The sequence below is a fragment of the Eptesicus fuscus genome, chromosome 7 (genome assembly GCF_027574615.1).
Source record: "Eptesicus fuscus isolate TK198812 chromosome 7, DD_ASM_mEF_20220401, whole genome shotgun sequence".
Classification (NCBI taxonomy): Eukaryota; Metazoa; Chordata; class Mammalia; order Chiroptera; family Vespertilionidae; genus Eptesicus; species Eptesicus fuscus.
The window spans coordinates 57,218,446-57,244,874 of record NC_072479.1 but is presented as its reverse complement, the minus strand read 5'-3'; the positions used below and the strand labels follow the sequence as shown (position 1 = coordinate 57,244,874).

General features: G+C 51.6%; 1 protein-coding gene across 1 annotated transcript; it reads right to left on the bottom strand.

Annotated features, from left to right (window-relative positions):
* Positions 1-16,382: 16,382 nt before the first annotated feature.
* LOC129147030 (keratin, type II cytoskeletal 71) lies at positions 16,383-24,929 on the bottom strand. Its single transcript, XM_054718449.1, has 9 exons — positions 24,483-24,929; positions 21,950-22,164; positions 21,181-21,241; positions 20,357-20,452; positions 19,834-19,998; positions 19,520-19,645; positions 18,058-18,278; positions 17,371-17,405; positions 16,383-16,594 (listed from the first exon to the last, which is right to left on the bottom strand). The coding sequence occupies exons 1-9, from the start codon at positions 24,927-24,929 to the stop codon at positions 16,383-16,385; spliced, it is 1,578 nt and encodes a 525-aa protein (XP_054574424.1).
* Between the last annotated feature and the right edge of the window lie 1,500 nt (positions 24,930-26,429).

The window sequence follows — 26,429 nt, the reverse complement described above, 5'->3', positions numbered from 1 at the left end:
TTGACCAGCAACTGTCATGGGGGATGTGGTTTTACTGCTTTCCATCTCTCCCTGCCCAGAGCCCTGAGAATTTCTGGCATTGATCTGGGCCTTTCCAGGGTGGAGACTAGCCTCTTAGCCAAAGTCAGCACCAGGGCCCATTCTCTTAAGGCGCTTGCCTGTGGGTGCTGACACAGGTGGGAAGAGGAATGGGTGGTGGAAACCCCTTTCTGTCTTTCACCACTCCAACCAACTGATAAAAGGAGTGATAATTCACACATGACTCGGTGTTCGGAAGCCCACCGTCAAATCCATTTCCTCTGAACCAGTTTTCAAGGGCTTTCATCGCCCTCATATCACTACCAGTCTCTGGGTTTCCATGGTGATCAGCCTCAACCCTGCACCTCTAGCAAGATGGGTCCATTCACCCCCTCACCCCAGGGCCTACCCACTCCCTGCTTTTATGCTAGGAGTGCTGGCTCTGTCTCTATTCTGTCTCTGTTTCTCACCATCTTGGCTTCCTTACCACAAAACATGAGGCAGAGACCCAGATGCATTCTCAGGCAGTCTTTTCCAAATGGGTGAGGAGACGCATCTGACAATTGCTGAACAGGGCACCTTCCTAAAACTCTGGACTTTCCATAATCCCAACGCAGCTCAAAATATGGCATGTGCCAGAGGCCAGGGTGTGCTCTGAGATGTGATAGGAGATGACACAGCAGCCACACTTACATTGTTTTGAGTGTATTCAGCACGATTCTGGATGTATTAACTCATTTAATCTTTATAGCCTCATGAGGCAGATCTATCATTATCCCTATTTTCCAGATGAGGAAACTGAGGCCCAAAGAGGTTAAGTAGGTGGTAAGTGACAGAGCCTAGATATTGACCCAGGCAAGAGTGACTCCAAAAGCCCTTGTCTTCACCATAGTTCAGTTATCCACCAAGACCCTGACTTGACCCTGAAGAGAAGGACTGCAACAGTGGCTCTGGTCTCCTGTGAGACCAGAGGGCTTTAGATGCCACTCGGCAGTCAGTGGGTCTCAGCATCTTCCTGCAACCCTGGGGACAGGAAGCTCTACCTTGAGTGGAAGTGGTGGGTGGATCCTTGGGGAGACCTTTCCCCTCTCTGGACTGTCAGAACCTATCGACTCTGGAGAAAACTCCAGTGGATTGGGGTCACCTATACAATGTTTCTGGCCATGAATATTGGAGATCACCTACTGTCACTCCTCTCTCTGCTTCCCTGGCCCCAGACACAGGGCAAAGGCCTAGGTGCCTCTGTGGCCATCTCTTCCTAATGGCCAAGAAGTGTCTGATGATCACTCCCCCACCACCTGATGTGTGGTCCAGAGTCTTGGTTCAGCCTTCAGTTTTTCTTTCTAGTTCTCATTTCTCCTGACCCAAAACTCCCTATGGCCAAGACACCCAGACAGGGCCCCACAGAACTTTACTCTGAATGAGTAGAGGCCATGAACAGGAGAAGATGAACAGGGATGGCCCAGCCTGGGGGTTATTTGGCATTTTTGATCCTTTGGGATGGGCCAAGCTACCCAGTGGCCTCATAGGAATTAGACCATCTCCTTGCATGAGGCTGCTTCCCACTCTGGAAAGAAATTAACCCCATTTCATTCAGACATGCAGCCTCATTTCTTTTAGCAACATTGGGCCTGATTTCCTCCAGTCCCTCTTTGAAATAAATGGCGATTGGAGTACTTACTATGTGCCTGAGATTGTGCTAAGCTTTAACATGCATTGTCTTACAGTATCCAATGGTATTAATGCACTATTATTGCCCCTGTTTTCTGAAGCTCAGAAAGGAAATGTGTTTTATCTAAGGTCACTCAGCTAATAAGTGTTGAACCTGATATTTGCTTACAAGTCTGGTTGTTCCTAGAGCCTATGTTCTCAACCAGAATATAAGTGGTGATGCCCAGGCACTTCAGGGCGCCCACCACCCCAATAATCTCCACGAGCAGCCCACACATCAAAGCATCCTCAACTAAAGAGACCACCTAAATGAAAACCATGTGCTCCTCTGCAAACCAGCTTTGAGACAGGTCTGCCACTCTGTAGCCTCTTTCTAACTAGATCCTAGCCTCTAAACCTCATGCCCACCCATGAAAAAATTCTGGAGGTACCACTAGGGTCATTGTTGCCACAGTGTCCCTGCAAGATGGAACTTCATACCTCTCTGGATCTCTGAGGCCCTAGTGTTCTCCACTTAGCCATCAGCCTTCCCAGGCAGGTTACGTGCCAAGGAGCGAACAAAGCTCCATTTACAATGACCCTCCTCCCACCCCCACCATACCCTGCTTCCCTCCTCAGCAATCCAGGACTCCCAACCGGTTTCTGAGTTTGTCCCAAGGGCTTGTCTGATCCATCAGCCTCCTCACCCTCCAGGCCTTCCCCAGAAGGGGCAGCCTCACTGTCCAGGGCAAGGAAAACACTTGGTGCCTCACAGCCAAAACATCATGACTTACCCAGCCTTTTGGGCAGTCTCCAGCAGCCAGCTGACCTGGTCATCCTGGAGGGCTGGGCCCCCTCAGTCTGGCACCAGTCGTGGCCTCCTGCAGGTTGGCACACTGCCCTAAGCAGAGAACAATAACACGTTATGGTCTGCAAGACCTCAGACATAACATGGCTTCATTGTTTGGAGTCTGGAAAAAAAAAAATGATCTCACACTAACCCTGAGAATTGAGGTTATCTCTAGTCCCTGAGTGAAGTGTAGCCCTTCTTTGCTCAAGAACACACAGTAGCTACCTATTAGCCTTATTCTCATCTCCTCATTCCTCTGGGTCCCTGTTTCTCGCCATCCCTTCTACCACATGTGATAGTAGAATAATGGCCCCCAAAGATATCCAAACCTTAATCCCCATAACCTGTGGATACATTTTACTACATGGCAAAGGGAAATTAAGGCTGCAGAAGAAATTAAAGTTGCTAATCAGCTGACCTTAAAATAGGGGAATTATCCTAGACTACCTAAGTGAGTCCAATGTAATCCCACAGTCCTTAAATGTGCAGAAGGGAGGCAGAGAGGAGGTCAGAGTGATGCCATATGAAAAGAACTTCATCGTTGTTGCCAACTTTGAAGAAGGGAGGAACCATGAGCCAAGGAATGTGGGCAGCCTTAGAAGCTGGGAAAGGCAGGGACTCTCCCCTGGAGCTTCCAGAAGAAATGCAGCCTTGTCAACACCTTGATTTTAGCCCGCTGATATTTATTTCAAATTCTGATCTCCAGATCTCTGAGATAATAAATTTGTTTTTGGTTACTTGTTATAGCGGCAACAGGCAATAAGTACATCATCTCTATCCAGAGTCTGCTTTGGCCAAGGGAATCTACTCTGCATCCTCCACACCTAGGTTACCCTCTCCCAACTTCTCTTCCCAGCCTCCTCTACCCAGCCCTGCTAACCCTTCCCGCTTCCTGAATTCTGTTCCTCAAAGATCCCCTCCAAAAGCTGCCCATTACAGAGGCTCACTTTTCATCTCATTATGTGCCCATTCCACATGTTGTACCACCAGTCCCTGGACTAGGTCCATGGAACAACAGTGAACAGGCTACATTCACCATCTACTGGGGAGCCTCTGCTGGATGCATGTTTTCCTGTCCCAGGGTCTGTATGCATTCTGGCTTTCTGTCCACAGGTGTTCACTCTGGATTAGGCCCCTGAGTCCACCTTCCTCAGTACTGACTTTTCCCTCCTGAAATCTCTGAATTTCCTTGCTCCAAGGCTTAACAGGAGCAGTGTTCATCGTGAACTGACAGGCACAGGTGCTCCCTCATTGGCTGAGGGAGGGGAGGATGCAGGCTGGAGTAGACCCATCCATTGGTTACTACTTGATGAGAGTGATCCAGTAAGTCCATGCCTGCTCCATCCTGGGGCCTGGCCTCTTAGGGTGGACCCAGACTGCTTGATGAAGAGCACCCCACTTTGCCAGGCTTCATTATGCTTTTTGGAGGGGATTAGTCTCTTGGTGGCCTCATTTACTGGCCAGTTGATTTCGCCATTGCTACCTTTGTCTGCCTTGGGTTCTCCCCCTATCTCCTGCTGTCAGTTATAGGTCTTCATGTTAATGAGGTCAAGAAAGGCAAGATGGGCCCTAGCTGGTTTGGCTCAGTAGATAGAGCTTGGGCCTTCGGACTGAAGGGTCCCGGTTTCGATTCCAGTCAAGAGCACATGCCTGGGTTGCAGGCTTAGTCCCCAGTAGGAGGAGTGCAGGAGGCAGCCAATCAGTGCTCATCATTGATGTTTCTATCTCTCTCCTTCTCCTTTCCTCTCTGAAATCAATAAAAATACTTTTAAAAAAGAAGAAGAAAGAAAGAAAGACATGGTGGTAGTTTGTAAGGGTGAGTTTCTGTGGGATGATGAGGAATGTGTCCTGGAATGTGACATCATGGTTGGTATCTCCCTGAGGACCTTGTACTGGTGAACAAATGCTGACATTTCCTAGTGGTCTAGCTCCTTGTGTGGGAGGCAGTGGAAACCAGCCTCACCTTTCTCTAAACTGTCCCCTGAGGGCTCACCCCAAACAGAATAGGCTCTGTCTATCTTCCCAAAGGCCCATAGTCTTCTTGGTTGATAAGAGCAGAGAGCACTCTTTGTGTTAGAATTTTGACAGAGGTCGATTACTGAAGGAGAACAGGGTCATGCCTAATGAGTTCATCCCATAATGACCTCAGCTGGGAGTATAAACTAAAGACAGTCTTTCACCTGAAAATAGCTCTGTGCTGCTCAGGAATTCTGCCCTCTGATTCACCCTACACCCTCATGAGGATTCCCACAGCCCCTGACCTCTCCATATCCCTCCAGGCAAATGAGCATGGGTTATGGCTCTCCCACTGGTGGTGGGCAGCCCCAGATAGAAGTGGAAAGAGCAGAGCAAGTGATATTTTGGGTTCACTCCCTGAGGAAACCAATTCAGCATGGATGTTCTAACTCCCTAACAAGGAGTTCAGATTAACCAATTGGGTGCCACCTTGTGAGTCAGTTGGATAGGATCTTCCAAGGCCTCTAGCGTCATCAATTACCTGCTTCGGTCCTGGTTCCAGGATTCCAGTTGAGTCTTGGGCTGGCAGCAGGTTGGCCACATTCTTCACTCTGATATGCTCAGATCCAGGCCGTGGTGGTTTTCCACAGACAAGAATCCTGACATGTCTGAGGCAGGGTCTGTGTCCACTGGTCCCCCGAGGGCTGAGGGAAGGAGCACCTTCTCTCAGCTTTCATAGAGCCTAAGTCTCCCTGCTCTCGTTCACCCCACTCCCAGCACCTGGAATAGGCCTTCAACTGGACTGTTAAGCATCTTCCCTGGGGCAGGTGGCTGGGCCCTGGGAGCACTGGCCCCCAGTCCCCTGGTGGCAGCCTGTCTTAGAACAATAGTTGTTTCCCTTCTACCTTCCCTCATTGGAAGGCCACACTGCACTTGCTGGGAGGAACCAGAGAGGGCATCCTCCCCCAGCCCCACTACAGGTCAGTGAGAGGAGCTCTCCTCTCCTCAGACCCACCAGCCCATTTTCAGACAGTTCTCATTAGAATCAAGTTCTTCCTCATCGTGAGTTGAAATCGACCTCCTTCCAACATTAGCTTCTCAGTCGTGGTTCTATTCTATGGATTTCTGAAAAACAGGATAAATTCCTCTTACCCTTTGGAAAAATTTTCTCTGTTTGGGGTCATTTCTTAGTCACAACTCTTCTCTAACTCAGAGGACACTGACCCTCAGGGAGAATAATGTGGGTATACCCGCAGCGAGCCACGCTGCAGCAGATTGTCCCACTGCCCTTCTCGCAGCCCTCTGGAGCTGGCTGCAGGCCTCAAATCCTGCCTAACCCCATGCTGGGATCTGGCCTCTCCAGCCAGTGTCTCTTTGCTCCTCTCTAATATGGTTACAAATCCTTAAATATTTCCCAAACGACAGTCATTCAAGTGCCACCCTCGGGATTTTGTCCAAATCCACAAACCACCTGTACTGTTACTTTCTTTAATATTTTTCATTTAAATCGGCTTGTGAGCTTATCCAATATATTCATTATTATAAGACAACTTTGTTAACTACTGGATGCCGTCTTTTCTGATACACGTCCGTAAAATGCCAGGACTGTAAAGCAGCTGAGCTAGAGCCTGGGATGAGGCTGTGTGCTGGTCGGCTCTGTTTGGGAAACACAGCTTTAACACGTCTGAGGGAGTGAGCTGTGTTCCAGGGCCCCTCCCTGCTCACCTGTCCCCATCCTCAAGCCCTGGCCCAGACTCCTCCCTCACAGACCTCTTCTAGGGCCCTGGGGAATGGGAATAGAGATTCTGGTTCCTGGCTCTTTGCATCTGTTCTCCAGCTGTAAGACCAGACCTTGCTCTCTGCTCTTAGATCTCATTTCCCATGAAACAGAGCCCCCTCTGTGGCACTTAGGAGGGGCAAGGGGCAGGGCAAGGGGCAATACCTGGGCTGCTTTCATCCTCAGAATGTACAGCTGCGCATTGACCAACAAGTACACCTGACCCAGAGTCAGGGAGGTGGCGAGTCCATTTCTGTAATTATATCATCGAGTGTCTGCAAACCACAAATGAGCACTTAGAAAGCCAAATTACAGCCCTAGAGGGTGAGTGTAGCAAGCGGCGGCTTCTGACCAGGCAGACAAAACAACTGGGGCTGTAGGGTGGTTCGGCCCAGGTGTGTGTCAGGGAAGAGTCACCCAACCCTCCCTCCCCTGTGATAGGTAGCACCTACTTAGAGATGTTGAAAACCACTCTCACTGACCAAATGAAGGACCTAGGAGAAATTTCTGAAAAGTTTCTCACCTTGAGGAGTTGCCCTGTCACCACTGCACCAGGCTCATGGCCACACTGGCCACCCCCTAATGATGGCCTTGACCACATGGGCATTCGGACCCTTAGGTGGCCTTGACCTTGTCAGAAAGTCCTGCCCAGTCTACCCTTTGTCCTCCCAGACCCATATCATGGGTTCCACACAATCTCCAACTTCTCTGTTGTCGTTATTCTCTGGGACACCTCTGCTAACACCAGTGCCTCACAGCTGGCTCCTGAAGACAGAGCTGAGCCCTGGAGCAGACACAAGAGGGCACAGTGATGTTCCCTCTCCCCCTTCTCCAGCACACTGTCAGGGTAGGAGAGTGTGGGACTGCTGACCCCACCAGACTTCTGGCTGGTGACACTAAGCACGTTTCATAGTCTCTCTGGCCCTAAGTTTCCTTACTTATATAGAATGGGGGTGCTAGTGGAGTTGTCGATGAGGATTTAATAAGAAATATTAACTTGAAAAATTAACCTAGCCCATGTTCTGGCATACAGGACACTCTCAATAAACAATAGTTATTATCATTATTCCTATCTTCCAAGCGTCTCTCTGTACTTATTTCCCGTCTCCTTGATGGGCTCAGCACTCCCCCTCTGGCTGCTCCATCCTCCTGACCTTTGACCCATAGCTTGGCCTCAGTGCCTAGTTATGCTCTAGCCCGTGTCCCAAATGTGGGTCCTGTATCCAAGAATATCCTTATACTTAGTCACAAGGGCCACTGCTCTGGCCCCACTTTAGCAGGCCCTGCTCTAGCCCCTTCCAGCTGCTCTCTCCCCACAGAGAAAGAATCTTCAGGGCCACAGGGGCAAGCACATCTGGATCCACACTCCCCTTCAGACCAGCTAAGACCCCAGAATTCCCTACTCAGTCTTCACTCATCCCCAGCCTACGTGTCTAAGCTCTCGTGGTTATTTACATCTATTGAGTCTCTATGGTGGAAATGCTATGTGATCATGTCCCGTTGCACATCTCTTTGCAAATCTAATCAATGACATCTTGTTGGTAGCTTGAAATAATTATTGTGGGAGCATTTACACCAAAGGAATTGCCAAACACTGCCAATCAGATCTTCATTTATTGTTTTGTGGATTGTCCAGAGCCAAACTTTCAATCACAGTTGCCTCCAGCCCCGTGTGGCTACTGGGCACTTGAAATGTGGGCAGTTCAAATTTAGATATGTTGTAAATGTAAAATACACACTGGATTTCAAAGACTTAGCATGAAAAATATATCATTAATAGTTTCATACTGATAACATGTTGAAGTCATAACATTTTTTACATATAGGGTGAAGTATACTATAGTATTAGAACCAATTTCAGCTGTTTTTTAAATATGGCTACCAGAAAACTTAAAATTCTATGTATGGCATGCATTATGCTTCTGTTGGACAGCCCTGGTCTAGATTTAATTAAGTGATGGAGAAAATGTTATGAGGATTAAACTTAAAAGTATGTGTGTCTGTAGCCATTATATTGTGAACAGGTAAAAAAAAAACTGACAAAATACTCCTCCAGTATTTAAAAACTGCGATTTGATTTAGCAAAAAGGTGGCCACTCACATCACTGTGGAATAAGGGAAGTTCCAACGCCCATCTTCACTTCCAGCTTAATTGTTGGGACGAAAATGTGGACCAGGGTGCGAGGTGGAGCTGGACTTGTATGTCAGGTGTAACCATGAGCTAGTTATGGGTATATGAGCTTAGCAAAAATCAGCTGAGAACATTTTATGAGACTCAGTGGTGTCACAGGGTTTACAATAAAGAGTGATGAATATTTTATTATACTTTGTAAATTGTGAGCTATGTATGTATCAGTACAACTAATAATAAACTTATGTACATACATATAAATATGTAATATGTGTGTATACATATTTACATCTATGCATATGTATATGTGTGTATTTATAATGTATACACACTTTTTTTTTCCAGAGAGCTGCTTGCTAAGCATTTACCAGCACACACTGTCTCCATCCTTCCTGCTACCCCAGGGCACTCCCCAGGCCCTGGCCTTGGGGACACTGGCAGACTGTCCCTCTCCTTCCTTCACTTTCCAAAGCTGCAAAGCTCTGAGATGTGGAAAGAGGCCCCTCCAGCTCCTCTCCCCCCTGCCCTTGTGCTCCATTTCATTCAGGAAGACTCTTCAGTCCATTTCCCCTCTCACCCATCCTGGCTCAAACCCCAGTTTCCAGACGGCAGCCCTGAAAAGTCAATCACGGAGCCATGGAAATTCTACTCCCGGGCGTGGCACTGAGCCAGAGCCCTGCCTGCCTGCTCTTGCCCTGAGACCCTTGCAGCTAAAAGACAGCTTTGGCGGTGACTACTGGCACACCTGGCCCTCAGGGCTGTCAGGTGATCCTTCCCAGCCCCATGGAGGATAGGTCTGCAGTGAGACAGGGTGGCGAGTGAGCACAGAGAGGGGTGTGGTGCAGGTGAGCGGTGTTCAGAGTGCTGGGGACACAGCTCTGCAGGTTTCTTGTACCCACCCTCATCGAAAACCCCTCGGCAGCCTGGGGGCAGTTCTGTCCTGAACACTGCCCAAGAAAACAAGGCGATCAAACTAGCACTCCTGTTTAAAGTGAACCACAAACTTAGCAACACATTCATGTCAGGGGCAAGGCATGGCTTTCGGAGATTCCAAGGGTTTTGTTCAGGAAAAAGTACAGGGCACAAGCTCCATTACGGTTGGGAGAGACTGAGAAGGAAGCTGTGGTGGGCTCTGAAGATCTGGGGGAGCTCCCTGGAGGAGGCAAAGTTTTCAAAACATGAGCTCAAATACTTCAGTCTGGGATAGAAGATGAAGAAATGAGGTGACAAGCACTCTTGCTGCTGGGAAATCAAATTAGGATCAGAGTCTCCAGTGAATCCCTAAAAATTACTCGTGGTTTCCTAGGTGGTTCTCATTGTCTCTAATAACAGTAATAACAATGATTACAATATAATAATAGCTAACATTTATTATGGTCCTGGCATGTTATGTCTCAACCACAGCAATGCCAGGAGGTAGTTATTATTATTGTTATTATTCCCATTTTAGCAGAAGAGGAAACAGACACGGACAGGGTAATTAACTTGCTGTAAGGCACAGCCCTGCAGGATGGAGTCTGGGATCAGAGTCCTCTGCAGGATCCCCATCATGCCTTCGTTCCGTAGTTTATGCCATTTTTCTACAGGTTTCCCCTTCACTATCCCTTTTGATGATTTTCTAAATGGTGAGCAATTGCCTCAGTGGTTTTATTCTCATTGTCTAGATGAGGACACTGAGATACAAAGAGGTTGCACAGTAAATGCTGAGACAGGAGCTGTACACTAATCTGGAGCGAATGGAGGAAAATAAGTGTGGCTAAGTATTTTAATCTAAAGGACTGAACTTATTCTGAGAGAGTGTCCTTCCTTTGTGCCCTTCCTTTATAAAATGATGAAGGCAGTAGCTGGAAATTGTTGCTTTTTTAATGTCCTTTAAAAAAAATAATAAAAGACTGACAACTGATTTGAAATCCTCTCCACGTCCCACCCTATGGGCCCTGAGTCCTGGGGCTTCCTCAGTGCTCACCGCACACCTCTCCCAGCCGGGGCATTTATCCTGGGGCGCCTGTGCTGCTGAGGAAATATAAAGGATAATCAAAAGGTGGTGCCAACCGCCTCCCGCCAAGTTGGGAAGAAGCCCTCCATTCCTCCTGACCGTGGACGAAGGGGTCTCAGAGAGCGCAGGGCCTGGGCTGACTTGCCAGCTGAGGATGTCAGAAGGAATACCCCCATCTTTCTGGCTTAAGAGGGTGTGGTGTCCTCACCAACCCTCTATTTCAAACCTGCCTCAGCTTTTATGTAACCCCTTTCCCTGACACTCTGTCTTCTGGACTGGGGGAGAAAGTCAACAAGAATCTTCCCACAATCCACACTTGTCCCATCCATTCCTCAGGCAGTCAAAGCCATGATTCATCCACCTTTTATTTGTTTTGAGGATTTGCCATGGCAACCTCTCGATTTGGCTGTTTTCCAGGACCATCAAAATTCTATTCAAACGAGAAAACACTAGTTCCTAGAAGACACGTGTTTTCTACTTGTACTGAATCCCTGGGTCATCTAGGCTTCTGAATGATGTTGTGTGGCCTCGCCTTTGCTTTTGGATGGCTTTTTCTCCCTCTTCCAACAGCACTGGCCATGGGCAGTGCTTACATTCCAATCTAGAATGGGAGGAATAAGAAATTGCTAAGGCAGAGAAAGGAAGAGACTTGGACTTGAAAAACATCTCTCATGAAGCTGGTGTTGTGACAAGGGAGCCGTTGACTGAGGGCGCTTAGAGAACTGGGGTCAGGCTACATGACTGAGAACCTCTAACCCCGAGAAGGCTGATGGGTGAGTGAGGCAAGTAAGAAACAGTTTTTATCACTGGGCAAGGTAACACATACTTGACAGGGATTCCAGGTTCCGTGTAGCTGTAGGGGTGACAGTCAGACAGAAAACAGAACTTTTCTAAGACCAGGTTGTGAAACACGAGGGCTCTGGAGTCTCCTCGGGAGGTCCGCATGAGAAGCGGAGACTCCTCTGTCGGGGTGGCTACAGAGGTGGTTGGACTGGTCACCACACCAATGTCAAGAGAAAGGACCATGCTGTCCATTAGGTGCTGCCCTGATGCCCCCACCACTGAGAGTAGAGGCTTCTATAACTGAACGGTAACAACGGGGCCACAGCCTCTGCAGGTAGCCTCTAGTAGGGAAACCTGAGACGGGTTACATGGCAACCACAGGGAAAGGGAACCCAGCCCAGCGCCCAGGAATCAGAGACTTCAGGCTTCAGATGATGGAATATGATGGATGGAAGTTTCAACAGACAATGGGCAGAGAGCCCACAGGATGTCAGGGCAGGGAGGAAAGGCACAGCAGCTGGGTGGGCAGAGACAGGTGGTTCCCAGACCCAGAAGCAGGGTGGCAATATGGAAAGAGTGTGGGCTTTGGAGAAAAGACCTCACGGAATCCTGGCTCCATGCACTGGCTCTTTGGTCCTGGGTTTAGTATGTTTCTGTCTTAGGAATAACAACATCCTCCTCGGAGAGGTGGCTCAGGGGAGGTGGCATGGGTGACGTGCCCAACGCAGGGAGACTCTGGTCCACAGAAGGTGCCCCATAAACACCAGTTTCCATTCCTTCCCTTCAGGCCCTGCATGGTACCTGGGCCTGGAGCTGGGAGAGGGTAATGGAGATGAGGCTTCACAGATGGAAAAAAAGGAGTTGAGCCTTAGTCAAGGCCAAGAGGCCTAGCCCCCTTGAGTGGACCCTGGGATGCCAATGTGGACCTACTGAAGCATAAGGTACATTATAATGAGATCCCCAGAAGCGGGATATGCAAATTATAATTTGAGAAGCGTTGGTCTAATCAAACCATCCTTGCAACTCTTGAGTCCCCTGTAAATCCCATCAAAAGCTGTTGAGTCTGAACACCTCCAGCAACGATGAGCACCCTATCGCTTAAAGCAGCCCATTCCATCCTGAGCTTAGTTTACACCAACCAGTCCTTCAGTGCAAGGTGCCCCACTTCACCTTCATCCTCAGCTTTCTCGCTTCTCATCTCTTACTTTCACCCAACCATGGCTACAGGGACTCGGTACCTACAGTTAGCATCCCAGGAATACACCCCAATCCCAAATCCATAGAAACCCACTCAGGCCAAGGGAGATCTCATTTTGGTGAATTTTCCTGCCTAGATTTTATTGATTTTATTAATCTTCCCGCTGCCTGGTATCTTTTCAGCCTGGATTTCAGGAGGCAGAGGAAGCCCAGCAGAGACTCTAGTCTTCTAGGACCTGGCCTGGGCCTCCTGCCTCTGGGCCATGTTCTCATGCGTGTGCCCCTCACGATGATGCAGCCAGTCCAGGAGCAGCTTGTTACCATGGACAGGAGCATGGATGTGTCTTGGGCCTCAGTCTGCAGTCTATCCCCTCCTACACGACCATGGGAAGCTCAGCCCCAGGCCAATAGGCCACTTTCCTGGCACAGCAGCATGGGGAGCTCCCTGATTATGGCAGCACTTCATGCTTCGGATACTTGCGAGCAGGCTTTGCCCTTTTGGTCCTCATGGTAGCTGGGTGTGGGGATCCAGCAGGCATTGTTATGGCAAGCAGTGACATGCAGGAGCCATTGGGTTTGGAGTCAGAGCCCTGGGCTGGGCTCTATCCGGGACCCTTTCTGAGGCTTGGCTTCAGCATAGGTGTGTGGGAACTGGCCATGAGGCACAGCCTCTGCATGTGGTCCTAGGGGAAGAAGGAAGCAGCTGAGCAGCAGAGGAGACTAGGTTGTGCACAACTCAAGGGCCCCAAAGACCTGCACTGTCTGGGAGAGACCAGGACTGGCCCAGCTGTAACTCTCCCCAGGGCAGCCCTGGTGATGCTCCTGAGAAGCTGGTCCCCTACACAGCTCTTCCTCTGGGCCTCCAATCTACCCTCCTGCTGCAGGCCTCCACACCCTGAGGGGAAGAAAGGCCATGGGCATCATCCCCACTGTAGTGTGAACTTAAACTCCCTTTCCTCTGCCTTGCATGCCTCCAGACAGCCTGCTCCTCCTGGGCTTCATGGAGCAAGGATTGAGTGGGAATGAGCCAACTAGCTGTGCATCATTCACCCTCTGGCTTCCCAGACAGCTGCCCTGCCTCCCCTCCACCACTGCCTCAGGCCCCACCTGCACTCCCCTCCCACCCCACTGAGTGCCATTGATCAAGATAAAATTGTGTTCAGCATCCCCTCTGCTCCTGAGACTACCCAACCTGCTCACCTCAGGGATATGACCTCCTCGCCCATGCTGGAGAGCAGTGCCACAGAGCTTTGGGGACTGAGCCTGGTTCTGCCCCTGACAATCCAGGTGACCTTAGAAGAGACCCCTGGCCCTGCCTGGGTCTCAGCTCCTCCAGTGGTGAAATAGATAGAGCAGATCCTGCTGTGCAGCACAGAGAGTCCCACATCAGGGTATCAGTGCTGAGTGAGGAGTCACAGCAGCCCTGGGCCCCCTTCCACGTTTACCCTGCAGTCGAGTTCCTCCTGGAGCCCACCCAGCGGGAGATGCAGGCAGGGTGGCACCGCCAAGGACAGACTCCTGTCTTGACTCACAAGCTGGAGCCAGACCTGGCACCCACTCTCCATCCAGCCCCCTAAAGGACAGGCAATGAACAGGGTGCCTTTGGGATCTTCTCCATCCCAGGGTGGTTGTAGGGAGGCAGGGGATCTGAGTCTCAGTGTTTTATCTGTGAAATGGCAATAGCCAGAATCCCCTCGCTAACTTTCAAGACACCAGGGAATGCTTGGATCCCGCCCCAGTGGCCTGCCTTAATTGGTTTAGGGTAGGGGCTCAGACATGAGAAAATTGTTCCCAGCTTACTTTTCAGCCTGTGTATAGAGCCACTGCTCTTGGTAATAACAATCAAGTGACCACGTAGCTGCATCTAACGTAGTGGCCACCCTTCCTGCTAGTCATTGTCATTCACCCCTTTCCCTAGGGCCCTCTGTTTTCCCAAAATCATCCACCAAGCCCTGCCTGGTCTGTCACCCACACCCAGCCTAGCCCTGTCATTCTGGGACCTGTCAAACTGATAGCAGGCAGTCCTACTGTCTCCAATACCTCCATCTGCTGCTTGAGTACAGACTTGGGACAGGAAAACCCTACCCACCTAGGAGACCTCAGTAAGCCCCAGGGACAAAGAGATACGGGAGAGTTCTCCACTCCCTCCCTGGATCTGGAGATGAACCAGCAGCCTCCAGAGCAGCAGCCTTCATCCCCACACCTGTGAATCCAGCATTTCTTCTAAGCCTCTGACTGCAAAGTTCTTTCTGCTATCCCACCTCAGTCCTTACTGCTGCAAAGGGAGCGAGGGAACAGAGGCAACAGGTGTGTGTGGATCCTTTGCTGAGGATATGGCAGTGTCTCCACCGGTTCTGAAAACACACACACACGCACACACACACACACACACACACACACACACAAACACGCACACATGCGCGCAAGCACCAGGCCTCTCCTTGTCCCCAGGAAAGCAAACTTGTTACTGGGTCTTGATCCACCCTCTTTCTTCCATCCACACCTGCAGAATAGTGATGTTTACTTCCAGGTTGAGGGCAGCCAGGAGACTCTGACTGAAGGTCACCTTCTGGGTGGTGGAGGGTTGGAGCCCGGCTCAGTGACCTTGCCGTAAGCCCCAGCCACCACTGTGAAGTGCTATCCGCCAACCCAGCCCACCCAGCCCTTCCTCCAATCTCTCCACCTCCATCTTCAGAAGCCTCTAGGGCCCCAAGGATCTCCCGGCTGAAGTCTGTGGGCTCGTGCTGGCCACTGGGGAATCTGCCCACCAGTCCTCCTCACCTTCCTCCTCACCACAGGGCAGGACTGGCCACCACCACAGTGATTTCAGGGTGAACAGGTGTTTGGGGAGGCGCCAACTACAGTCACTGAAATTCACAGCCTGCCGGACCCCCAACTACTCCACCTCAGTTGAACCTCAGGTTCTAAAATCTTGTTTCCTGTCTTAACTTTCCAGCAGAGTGTGGGCCCCCAACCCCACTCTACCCACCAGGAGGCCAGGCCTCTGAGCAGAGAGGAAAGGGTTGAACAGATGCAGATTCCTGTCTGCCAACCCCCCGTCCTCCCTCTAGGGAAGACTCAGTTCTCAGAAAGAGGCCAGGTCCCTATTGGGAGCAGGACCAATTCTGCCATTGGGCACAAACCAGGTGGCACACACCCTTCCCATGTGACTTCTTCTTCTCCAACAAACCCTCCTCCTCCTTCCAAACTCTGTGCCGCGCTCCTCTCCCGGCAGCCCAGTGGTGCTCGCAGCCCTCCTGCCATGTCTGTTCTGGGAGGTGCTTCTGTCTCTGCTCTACAGGGAAATTAACCTAGTGGGATATGTGTTCTGTGTGTCCCTCTGTGTCTGTGGAGTGTGTGGGGCCTGCTCGTGTGAGCATCCTAAGGGAGTCCATGTACACAGCGATCCTCAGAGAGACCACCATCAGATTGTGCTGTTTATTGAGGATGCGGTGGGAGGGCCTGTGAGAAGAAAGAAGTGAACGGGCCTCCTCTTCTCTGCTGCCGGGCGCAGAGCGTGAAGAGAGACGCTGCACTGTGCTTGGTTTCATTCAGAATGAGTTGCGAGTCTGAGCGGGTTAGGTGGGGACTAGGCCTCTCTGTTGTTTGTCCTTTAGTCCTCCTTTTCTTGGACAGAGAGCCAGCTCCTAGCGTAGTCAGGGTCCGGGATAAAGGCCCCAGAGTAAGAGGGACCTTGATCTGAGACCCAGGGCCCAGGCAGAGTAGTTGGAGGCTGAGCCAGAGCCTGGAGCCAGGGGCTGAGCTGACAGCATGGCTGGGGGACCACAGCCAAGGATGCTGGGCGTGTGCAGGGAGGAATTTCACAGGGTTAGTCGTCCACACCTGTCCAGGCTCCGGAAGACACAGGTTGGGAGAAGTGAGGTGGCCAAGGCCAGAGCCTGGGGTACAAGAGCAGGGCCAGCAGGGTGGGGGCGGGGCTGACAGTGGGCTGGGCAGAGCACATGTGGGAGCCAGAGCCCCTGCTGGGGACACAGGGGTGGCAGGAGGGCATCGGCAGCCCTCTCTACCGACCGGCTTTCTTGGAGGGGGCACTCAGGCTGGAGCCCTTTCCCAGGGTATCCTTGTAGTCACTGGCACTGCCCCGGCTCCGGGCATCCCCGCCACGGACGCTGCACACTCCAGAAATACAGCTGCCGCTGCTGGCCACGTAGCCGCCACTGACGGAGCTGGGCCGGAAGCCGTAGCCACTGCTGCCACTGGTGCTGCTGATGATGGCTGCAGGGGAAAAGCCAGTCAGTACCCCTCAGCCAGAGCTGGGGGCTCCTCTTGGAGCAGTGGGTTGGGTGGGGGCTCTGATCACAGCTGACCCTGCCCTGGGGGCGGGATATCCCCAAGACAGCTTCGCCCACATCCTGCCCTTGGCTTGCCCAGCTTATACCCACTCTGGCTGCTTCTTAACTCTCAGAAGTCCATATTTTTGGTCCAGGCACCAATGTGACCACGTGTCACTGTGAACACTACCCTCTGCCCTTTCTATTAACCTTTTTTGCTAAATTTCCCATCCTCCAACCTCTCCTCTCTGCTAACTGTCCCACAGATGCAATCTTTCAGAAGCTCTGGTTTAACAATCTCAGCCCCACTGAGAAACCCAGAGATCTAGCACTGCCAGCTGGACCTCCAAGGTCCCCGTTCACTAATTCCAGCCCCTCTAAGTCCCTAGCCCAGATCTGATCACAACTTGCAGACGTGGCTCCCCAAGCCTCACCTACACCCATATTCATTTTCTTGCAACATGTCCTTTGTTGGCATGTCTCCCTGTTCCTAGCTGCCAGCCCTTGGGGACAGTAGATGGAGTGAAAAGGAGGAAGGAGCCTTGGGCTGGGAGTCAGGAGGCCTAGTTTCTGGCCATGCCTCTGCTATCTGGCTCTGTGATCTCAGGCAAAGGTTTTCCCTCTCTGGGTCTTAGATTGCTCATCAACACACAGGTGTGACTAAGCCCCTTTCCGGTCTGCAGATTCTGCAATTTTAGGTCCAAACATACAAGTACTTACAGATGCTGACAGGGGAGGGATATTCTCCTGACATCCTGTTAGGGAGAGAAATAAAATGAGAGCACGCAACCATACAACCCACGATCTATTAACCTCAGAGCTGGTGCCTCCACTGGCCTGATGTGGGTTTCTAAGCCCTATGGGCACCTATGGAAATTCCAGGTCTTCTTTGGCATAAGCAGAGTCCTAGAAGTTGGGGAGCTGCCCCTGAATATTTGTGGTAACCAGGCAGCAACCCAAGTCAAAAAGTAGTTCATGTGAGGTGCACATGTGGGGGTGGTATGCACACTTCTCAAGGGCCAGGCCTAGGCACTGAGCCTTTCCATCTCCCAAGAACACCGGGGAAGCCAGAATGGAACATCTTCCACAAGCTCATCTTGTACCTGGACAGGTAAGGAGCATGAAACAAGAAGACCTAACATAGTAGTGAGTTTTTTTGTTAGGGAGCAGGCGGGGTATACCAGGGAGGTTGTGAGGGTTGGATGAGTTCATCCACATAGCACAGTGCCTGGTATGAAGTAAGTACTCACGCCCATGTAGGGATTTTTAACAACTATTACTATTATAACTACTCCGTCATCACCGCCCCTTCTCTCCCCAAGAACTGATCTTTTCTGGGTTATGATGTGTTAGGCTTTCTCCTGAGGTCCTCCCCAAACCCTTTCCTGCCAAGCACTCCCCCCTCACCGGCACTCCTCGCTCTCCAGCAGCTTGCGGTAGGTGGCGATCTCCATGTCCAGGGCCAGCTTCAGGCTCATGAGCTCCTGGTACTCGCGCAGCATCCGGGCCAGCTCCTCCTTGCCCTGGTGCAGGGCAGCCTCCAGCTCATCCAGCTTGGCCCGGGCGTCCTTCAGGGCATTGTCCCCCCGCTGCTCGGCATCGGCGATGGCCGTCTCCAGGTTGGAAGCCTAAATAGGGAATTGGAGATGTTAGAAAACTGAAAGGGGTCATTGGAAGCACTTACATCCAAATACCACTCATTCTTTGAGATTCTGAGCAGAGATGCCCACCTCCAGCCTTCACACCTCCTGCTCCTCTTCTAGGCTGGGCACCTCCTGGCATCAGCCAGTCCTTCCTTAGCTCTATCTCCACTCCCCTGTGTTTAGACGTTGGTGGTGATAACAAATAGAGTGTCTCCTGCCCTCCTGAGATGATGGCTACTTCACCACCACTTCAGTGAATGCAAAGACCTTGGCCAAGGACATAAAATGAGTGAGAGTCACATTGGCTTTCTGCTCTTGAGTTGTTTTAAGTCTGGAAGAGCGATCCCTGGAACATGGTGTTACAGCTATAATGACAGTGCCTGACCAGGTGCGTGGGATCACAGTGAGGGGACAGGGAAGGACCAACTCCTATTTCCCAAGTGCTTACCATCTGCCTGGCACAACACTCAGCCCTTTATCCGCCTTTTATAACCTAAGTTTATCTAGTCCTTATAACACCCTATACAGTGAGGACAAGTGACTTGTCCAATGTCACAGAGCTACCAAATGTTAAAGCTTGTCGGAGAGTGGGAAGAGCCCTGGACTAGGAGTCAGGAGACCTTGGTTCAGATCACAGCTCTGCCGATTACCAGCTATGTAACCCGCTTAACCTCTCTGAGCCTCAGTTTCCTCATCCAAGTCTTTGTGAGGATTTAATATGATGTGATTATAGAAACTATTGTTATTATTATATACCTGCATCTTGTCTTGCCACCTACTAAAGCAGAGGCTGTGGCCTATATGCCAGGCACTGTACTAGATGCTGGAAAAACAATAGGGAACAAAGCAGCCAGCTCCCTGCCTCCTTCAGTCCAGTGGAAGAAGAGATGGACAGGTGCAATTATAGAAGTGTGACAAGTTCAGGAAAAGCACTGGTGCCAAGACAGCACATTGATTAGGACAGGGGGACAGGGTGCTTGGCACCACACTCAGCCTGGGGGATGAGAGAATGCTTCCTGGGGGAGGGGGTTCCAAAACAGAGGTCCTTGGCTGAGTAGGTACTGAGATACCCCAGGGATGTTTGCTCTAAATGTTTGAGGCAGCGACCTCATCTGGCCCCTTTCCTCTCATGGGTGGAGATTTTAGGAGGTTGCCATCCTCAGACAACCCATCTCCCCTCCAATTGTGCCCACCCACCCCAAGTCACAGGCAACCTGACCCCTTACCTGTTTCTTCACATTCTCAATCTCTGAGCGGATTCTCTGGATGAGCCGGGTGAGGTCCGAGATTTCATTCTTGGTGTTTTTCAGGTCGTCCCCATGCCGGCCGGCTGCCAGCTGCAGTTCCTGGAACTGGGGACCCCAGAGCACAGAGCCAAGGATGAGCATGGTAAACATGGTGTGGGAGCAACTGATGTCTCGGGTTGGTGATGTCACGGGGCAGGGCACACTGAACACTTGACTGGACACTGCCTCTGTTCTGGGAACGATCAGACCCAGCCCTCATGCTTGCTGGGGTTGCCCTCTCAGGCCCAGCTCACCTTGGTCTGGTACAGGGCCTCGGCCTCAGCCTTGCTCTTGTGGGCAATCTCCTCGTACTGGGCCCGAACCTCGTCTATGATGCTGTCCAGGTTCAGGTCCCGGTTGTTGTCCATGGACAGGATGACAGACATGTCACTGATGTGCGACTGGATCTGAGCGATCTCCTGCAGGGAAACAAGGATAGTCTCAGGACTTGACTGTCAAAGGCCAAAACCTTCCCCAAGGAAGGTGAGCAAATCCTGGTGATGTCAAACATTTGGTTCCCAACCAAGGCTGTTGCTCCCTGGGCTTGGTGAGTTCCCTCTGGGCCCCAGATTCCTGCCACCATGGAGCCAGGGCTGGGTCCATTTCCTTCCCACCCAGAAGGTGGAGATTGAGGAGCCTCTCAGGGCTGAAGTGGGAGATGAATGACTGCCTCTCCCTCACCTTCAGAGCGAGGGCCTCCATGCCTCTCCCAGCCCCCAGAATAGAGTTTTACCCACTGCCTGCCCTCAGAGGGGTAGAGTGGAGAGACAGACTCACGGCTTCAAAGAGACACTTGAAGAACTTGATCTCCTGGTCCATGGAGTCCACCTTGGCCTGCAGCTCCACCTTATTGGCATAAGCTGCGTCCACGTCCTGAAAGATGCCCCAGCCATCCCCTGGTCACTGCCAGTGCACCCGAGGAGGCAACAACTGCCCCAGCCTTGGTGCCCTGCACAGGTGAGTGGCCCCTTCTTCTCCTTGAGGGGCCCATGGAAAAGGAGAGGAAGGAACATCCTGAAACTCTGCCCCATCAGCAAGGATGGGCACCCCTAAAGGAAGGAGGCCCCAGCCAGGCTGTTGTCTGTCATCTCTGTGATGTATGAGCAGACCCTGAGGCTGCAGGGGAACCTGTGTGTCACCTTTGGCTGCTCTTCACTATGGACAGACCCACCCATGGGAAACATCAGGAAGGCCATCATCCTCTCCTGCCTTTGTATTCTCTTTTCTGAGTAGTTTTTCATCGCGGTTCCCTGCCTTCACCTCACTGTTTCTGAATCAGCTCACTTTCTCTGAGAGCAGAGCACACTGCAGGCTCAGCGTCTCTGGGTTCCAGGCAGCCTGGACTCAGGGCCTGCCTCCCCCTCACCTTCTTTTTTTTTTTAATATATCTTATTGATTTTTTTACAGAGAGGAAGAGAGAGGGATAGAGAGTTAGAAACATCGATGAGAGAGAAACATCGATCAGCTGCCTCTTGCACACCCCCCACTGGGGATGTGCCCACAACCAAGGTACATGCCCTTGACCAGAATCGAACCTGGGACCCTTGAGTCCGCAGGCCGACGCTCTATCCACTGAGCCAAACCGGTTTCGGCCCCCTCACCTTCTTGAGCAGCACAAACTCGTTCTCTGCAGCTGTCCGCCTGTTGATTTCTTCCTCATACCTGCGGAAATGCCAGGGCTTGGTTGGTTAATACGTCTCACTAAGGAACCTCATTTTCCCAGGGAAGACCCTGAATGAGGGGTAGTGTGTCTGTCAGAGGGCACAGGTGCTGAGGGGCTGTGGAGTACTGGGCCAGTGGGGCCAGCCAGGCAAGGAAGGCTTCCTGAGGGAGGGGACCTGGTAACCAAGTTTGGAAGAAGGAAATTGTTAAAGATTCAGCTTCAAAAATTAAGAAAGAGCACGTAGAGTGAGTGTCCTGTGGGAAATCTCAGAGAAAGCAAGAAGCAATCTTCTCCCTCGACATTTGAATAAAGCCTTACAAATGAATGGGAGTGTTTCTGGAGTTAGTCCTCATAGCAGTTCTTGGAGGTCGATGGGCTTAAGCCCCTTTTAACAATGAGGACACAGAAGCTTGGGGAAACATAGTGGTTACCCAAGGTTTCCCTCACCCTAGAGCCAGAGTTAATCCTCTGACCAATGTCCAACTAACTAAGCTGGACATTTGTCCCAAGTGTCAGGCCAGAGGCTGGAGGGGCAGAGAGCAAGTTCCGGAGTTTTGTTCTGGAGGGTGATTCTGCTTCATGTGCCAATGACACTGCCCCCCACCTCCAAAAACTTTAAGCTGGGGTAGCTGCCAGGGCCCCAAGGGCAGGATGCGTTCAGAGGGACAGGGCAGCTGTCGAGCTGCAGGGGGCGCCCTCTCGCTCACCTCTTCTTGTAGTCCTCCACCACGTCCCGCACGTTCCTCAGCTCCGAGTCCAGCCTCACCCTGTCCCCCGACAGCGTCTCCAGCTGCTTCCGCAGGTTACTGATGTAGCCTTCCAGGATGGGCTCCAGGTTGTTCTTGCAGTTGTTCAGGTCCAGCTGCTGCAGCAGCTCCCACTTGGTCTCCAGCACCTGGTTCTGCTGCTCCAGGAACCGCACCTGGAACCCAAAGCCCAGAAACTGTTGAGCCCCCACAGAAACAGTCACACCTGTCGCTCACAGGGCACTGGGCAAAGCTCTCTAGCCCTCACATCAGCTGCATGAGATGGTCGAGTCCTTAACCGTATTTAATGGAGAGGAAACTGAGGCATAGAGAAGTTTACTAGTAGCCTCTTTCCAAGATCTGACGGTTAATAAGTGGTGGAGCCCAGGACTAAACCCAGACATGGGTCCTGTAACTCATGCATCTAGTCACTCAGAAGCCACCGTGGCCAAATCAGCACAGGGCAGGGATGTGCCTGAAGGTGCCAGGACAGAGTCAGGCTGGGTCCATCTTCGGGAAGGATGACCTCTCTGAAGATTGGTCTGCTGTTCATTTTATAACGCATCAAGCTCAGCAAGGCTCAGTGGCCCAAGAGCTTCCGTTATTCTAAACTCCTGAGAGGCCCCAGCTCTACTGGGCTCACGGCTGCTTCCTCCTCCCCTTGTCCTGCTCCTCAGAACCATTTTCCCAATGGACAGAGGGGGCTCCTGCTGCCACCATGGCCACACTGGGCCAGGACCCTAACCAGAGGGGGTGGACCTGCATATGCCTCTCTTATTTGGTTTGGGGATGGTGGGGAGGAGCACTACTCTTTAAATGAGGTTGAATCCCTAAAGTCAGAAACACAGGACCTTGAGAAACTATCTGGGACTCAGTGTTGGGACGGTTAGCCACCAAACAGCTTGCCTCCAGCAGGTCAGCCAGCATTTGGTTTGGTCTAACCAGTCCTGACTTTTTCATGTATATCCATAAGGCCGAGCATTAACCACAGAGTAAGCCCTACACCTAGGACACTACAATACATATCTGGACCACACATTGGTCACCCCTGGATCTCTGATAGGATGTACTACTTTCTCTGATTGTATTCTTCTGGAGACTAAAATGGTTTGGGAACTGCCCAGGCCTTTGAGCCTGTTTTCTTCTCACCCCAGTCAGACCACCTTTGTTCAAAGAAGTGACTGTCTTTGTGTTTGTCTTTCTTTTCATTTCTTCAGACTTCGTCCTTTAATGGTGTTTGACCAGCCCAGCCAACGTTCAGTTCACTCCTATCCCCCAACCCCATACCTCAGAACACCTTGATCTTCCAAATGACTTAGAGAAGTAAGAAGCCACAGAAGCGGTGTTGGCCCCTTAGGTGAGCAGGGGCAGCAGGGAATCCTCACTTGAGCAGGAGATGAGAGTTGCAAGGAGTTGGAGGTGTGAGGGTGCAGCTAGGCTCTGGTGGCTGGTGACCATCTCAACCATTGGCTTTGTCCTGGGCTGACCTGTCCTTGGTGTGTCACTGTGATGTAGCTAACATAGCCCTCCAGTCACAAGTACTTGGTTTGGAAGCAGGAGGCTGAGTGTCCAAACTCACCTTCTCTCCCTCAGATGACCTTGGGCATGGCCTTCATCTCCATGCTTTTGCTGACTCATAAAATGGGAGCAATAATTTCTTATCTACTGAAAGTCAGGGGCCTGTCTGGACTGGATGATCCCTTGAGGTCTCTTCCAGCCCTTTGATGCTCTCCTTCCCCTAACTCTCTGGAGATTAAAATGATAGTAACAATAGCAACCACTGGGAGTATTTAGTATGTGTCAGGCATTGTGCCAAGATCTTCCCATGCATTTTCTTTTATAAACCTGACAATGACCCCAAAAGGTAAGTATTATCTCCATTGTAGAGACGAGAAAACAGAGGCACCGACAGGATAAACAACTTTTCCCAAGCACACAGCTGGTAAGTGATGGGCCAGGGTGGAAGCCAGGTCTGACTTCCCCAGTGCACTATTCTGTCTTGAGAAAGGCCTCAGCCGACTGAAACATATGTCCTGAGCAGAGCCACCGGGAATGACCAGCCCTGATGCTCCTGAGCCATCAGTCAAACGACTAGTGCACAAGATCAGCTGGCTATGGATGGGAGGCCAGCTTCCCTGGTTACTCTGGGCAGATTCCTTCTCCGTGGGTCATTTTCTGCACACAATCTGCGTAGACCCAGGCTTAGCAATGGTACCAATCTAGCCCTTGAGAGTAAGAAGCAGGATTATTCCCTTAGGCTCTCCTGCCACTAGCCCTGATAAGACCCTGCCAGTAGAGATTGACCTGCCTCTGTCTTTTCTAGGGAAAGACTACAGAAGGAACCTTACACAAGTCACACTGATGTTAGAAATTACCTGTCTTGTCCACAGTAAGTGCCTCTCCATCCTTAACCTCAATTTCTCATGCTGTAACAAAAGCTCGCATTCCAAGAAGAGACACTGCCTACAGGTTCCCCAGGTCCTAGCAGACCCACCTTGTCGATGAAGGAGGCGAACTTGTTGTTCAGCGCCTTGATCTGCTCCCGCTCCTGGGCGCGCACTTTCTGGATCTCCGGGTCCAGCTCCACATTGAGGGGGGCCAGGAGGCTCTCATTGACAGTGACCTGGTGGATGCCTCCAGGCGGGCACACAGTTGGGCACACAGGTCCCAAGGCCACACTGCCAAACATGCTGCCAGCAAAACCACTGGCCCGGCCCCGGCCAAATCCATAACCTCCACTCTTCCCGCTGCCACTGGCCACGTTGTAGGAGATGCCCCGGGAGCCCCCCAGGCTGTAGAGGCTCCGGCTCCCAAAGGCCCCGCTGAGCCCTTTGCCCCCTGCCCGGAAGGAGGGCGAGCTGCCCCCTGAGAGCACAGCAGAGCAGCCGCTGAAGCCCCCCTTGGCGGCAGCTCCCGACTTGCAGGTGAACTGGCGGCTCATGCTGCTGGTGGAGGCGGAACACAGACTCAGGAGGGAGGAAGGCAAAATCCCACACGGGTTCCACAGGTTGCTGCGAGGACCGACAGGTGCCCTTCCTTATATGTGCTTGGCACTGGGGCTTGTGGATGGGCAGTCAAGAGCTTAATTCGTGGGTTTGGCGTGCCTGGGAGCAAGAAGTCATTTTCTCTATGCTGAGCTAGAGACCAAGCCCTCCCCACCTCTGAGACAACATGAAACCTTCAAAGTGCTGGGCTTGCAAGCCTTGCTCATGTAATTTGGGTCTTATCTAATTAACCTGTTGTCATAGGGCAATTTGCCGCAGGCCCAGCCTCTCCAGGGGATGTCGCTGGTCCTTCATCCCTATCCTGATTCATCTCTGGGTTGTGGGCTTCCTCTCGGGGGCTCAGGAGGATGGGAGGAGATGGGTTGCTCTGGACAGAGCAGGCCACAGGGTAGATAGAGTATGTGGGGACTCCAGCCATAGCAGTGTCCTCCTCTTTCCCAGAAAGGGGCAGGGGCAGGTCATTCAGGCATGCACCGCTCCCCCACACCTCCTGGAGGCACAACCCACCCATGGCCTCTTCTCCTAACCCACAGAGACAGCAGCTCTCTCTGCTGGGCTATTGGGGTGGAGTGACCCTCTCCCCTGCATGGGACATGAGCAGCCCAGGCCAGAGTCAGCCATGGACACAGGGGGGCCATGTGCTTCTGCAAGTTCTCCAGAGAAAGGGAGTCCACACTTTACTTCTCTCAAACTCCCGCAATAGGCAAGAGACAATTGATGTCTAGTCCTTCAAGCACTAGATAGAAAGAGGAAGAGGAAAGGAGGATGGAGTTGGGGAAGGTGGCCGAGAAATTTAGGAAGTCAACTAGGAGGAGAAATGGGAGGACAAAGAAAGGCTTGCTCAGAGCCTGGAGGTTTCAAGGGAAGACTCCTGGAGGAGGGGTGCAGGTCCCATTTGATCATTTGTCTTCCCTTCGATGTGTAGGACAGGAGCCTGTGTTTAGAGTTCAAATAGAAGAAACTACTGTCAAAGTGAGACTGAACTGCTGCATCTCCCAGACCCATGGGAGCCAGGAATGCAGGCTGGCGGGGGTTGGGCCCCCCAGTGCGGGCCTCCCAAAGAAGGTGACCCAGAGAGCATGGTGCCATCCTGCTCCAAATGGTCCTGTGGTCCCTGTGATCCCTGTCCTAGATTCTGCCTGCTGCCCCTCTATCCTGTGTCCCCAGCTCTGGGGTGGGTCCTGGATCTCCCACGTGACTGCATTGCTGCTGCGGTCCCTTTTCTTCCCCTGGAGATTGCCCTTGCCCAGAGATTCCTGCTGGGCCCTGTGACTCTTGGCTGGCAGTGGCCACATGAGGGAGGATAATTTGGAGCAAGGCTGAAGTGGGGTTCTCTCCCACTTTGCTTAGGGGTTGACCTGGAATCCCTTTCCCCTACCATTTTGTCTTCATAGCTCTTAGTGAAACCATCAGAATTTCTATTTCCTGACTTCTCT

What these genes read in the sequence shown, in the direction of transcription:
- LOC129147030 (XM_054718449.1), bottom strand. Translation starts at nt 24,929, where the DNA reads ATGAGCCGCCAGTTCACCTGCAAGTCGGGAGCTGCCGCCAAGGGGGGC. An exon ending in TCGCCTCCTTCATCGACAAG is followed by an intron (nt 22,165 to 24,482) that starts GTGGGTCTGCTA and finishes TTTGGGTTCCAG; the next exon opens with GTGCGGTTCCTGGAGCAGCA. An exon ending in TCCCTCCCCTGTCAGCATCT is followed by an intron (nt 16,595 to 17,370) that starts GTAAGTACTTGT and finishes TTTCCCCTGCAG; the next exon opens with CCATCATCAGCAGCACCAGT.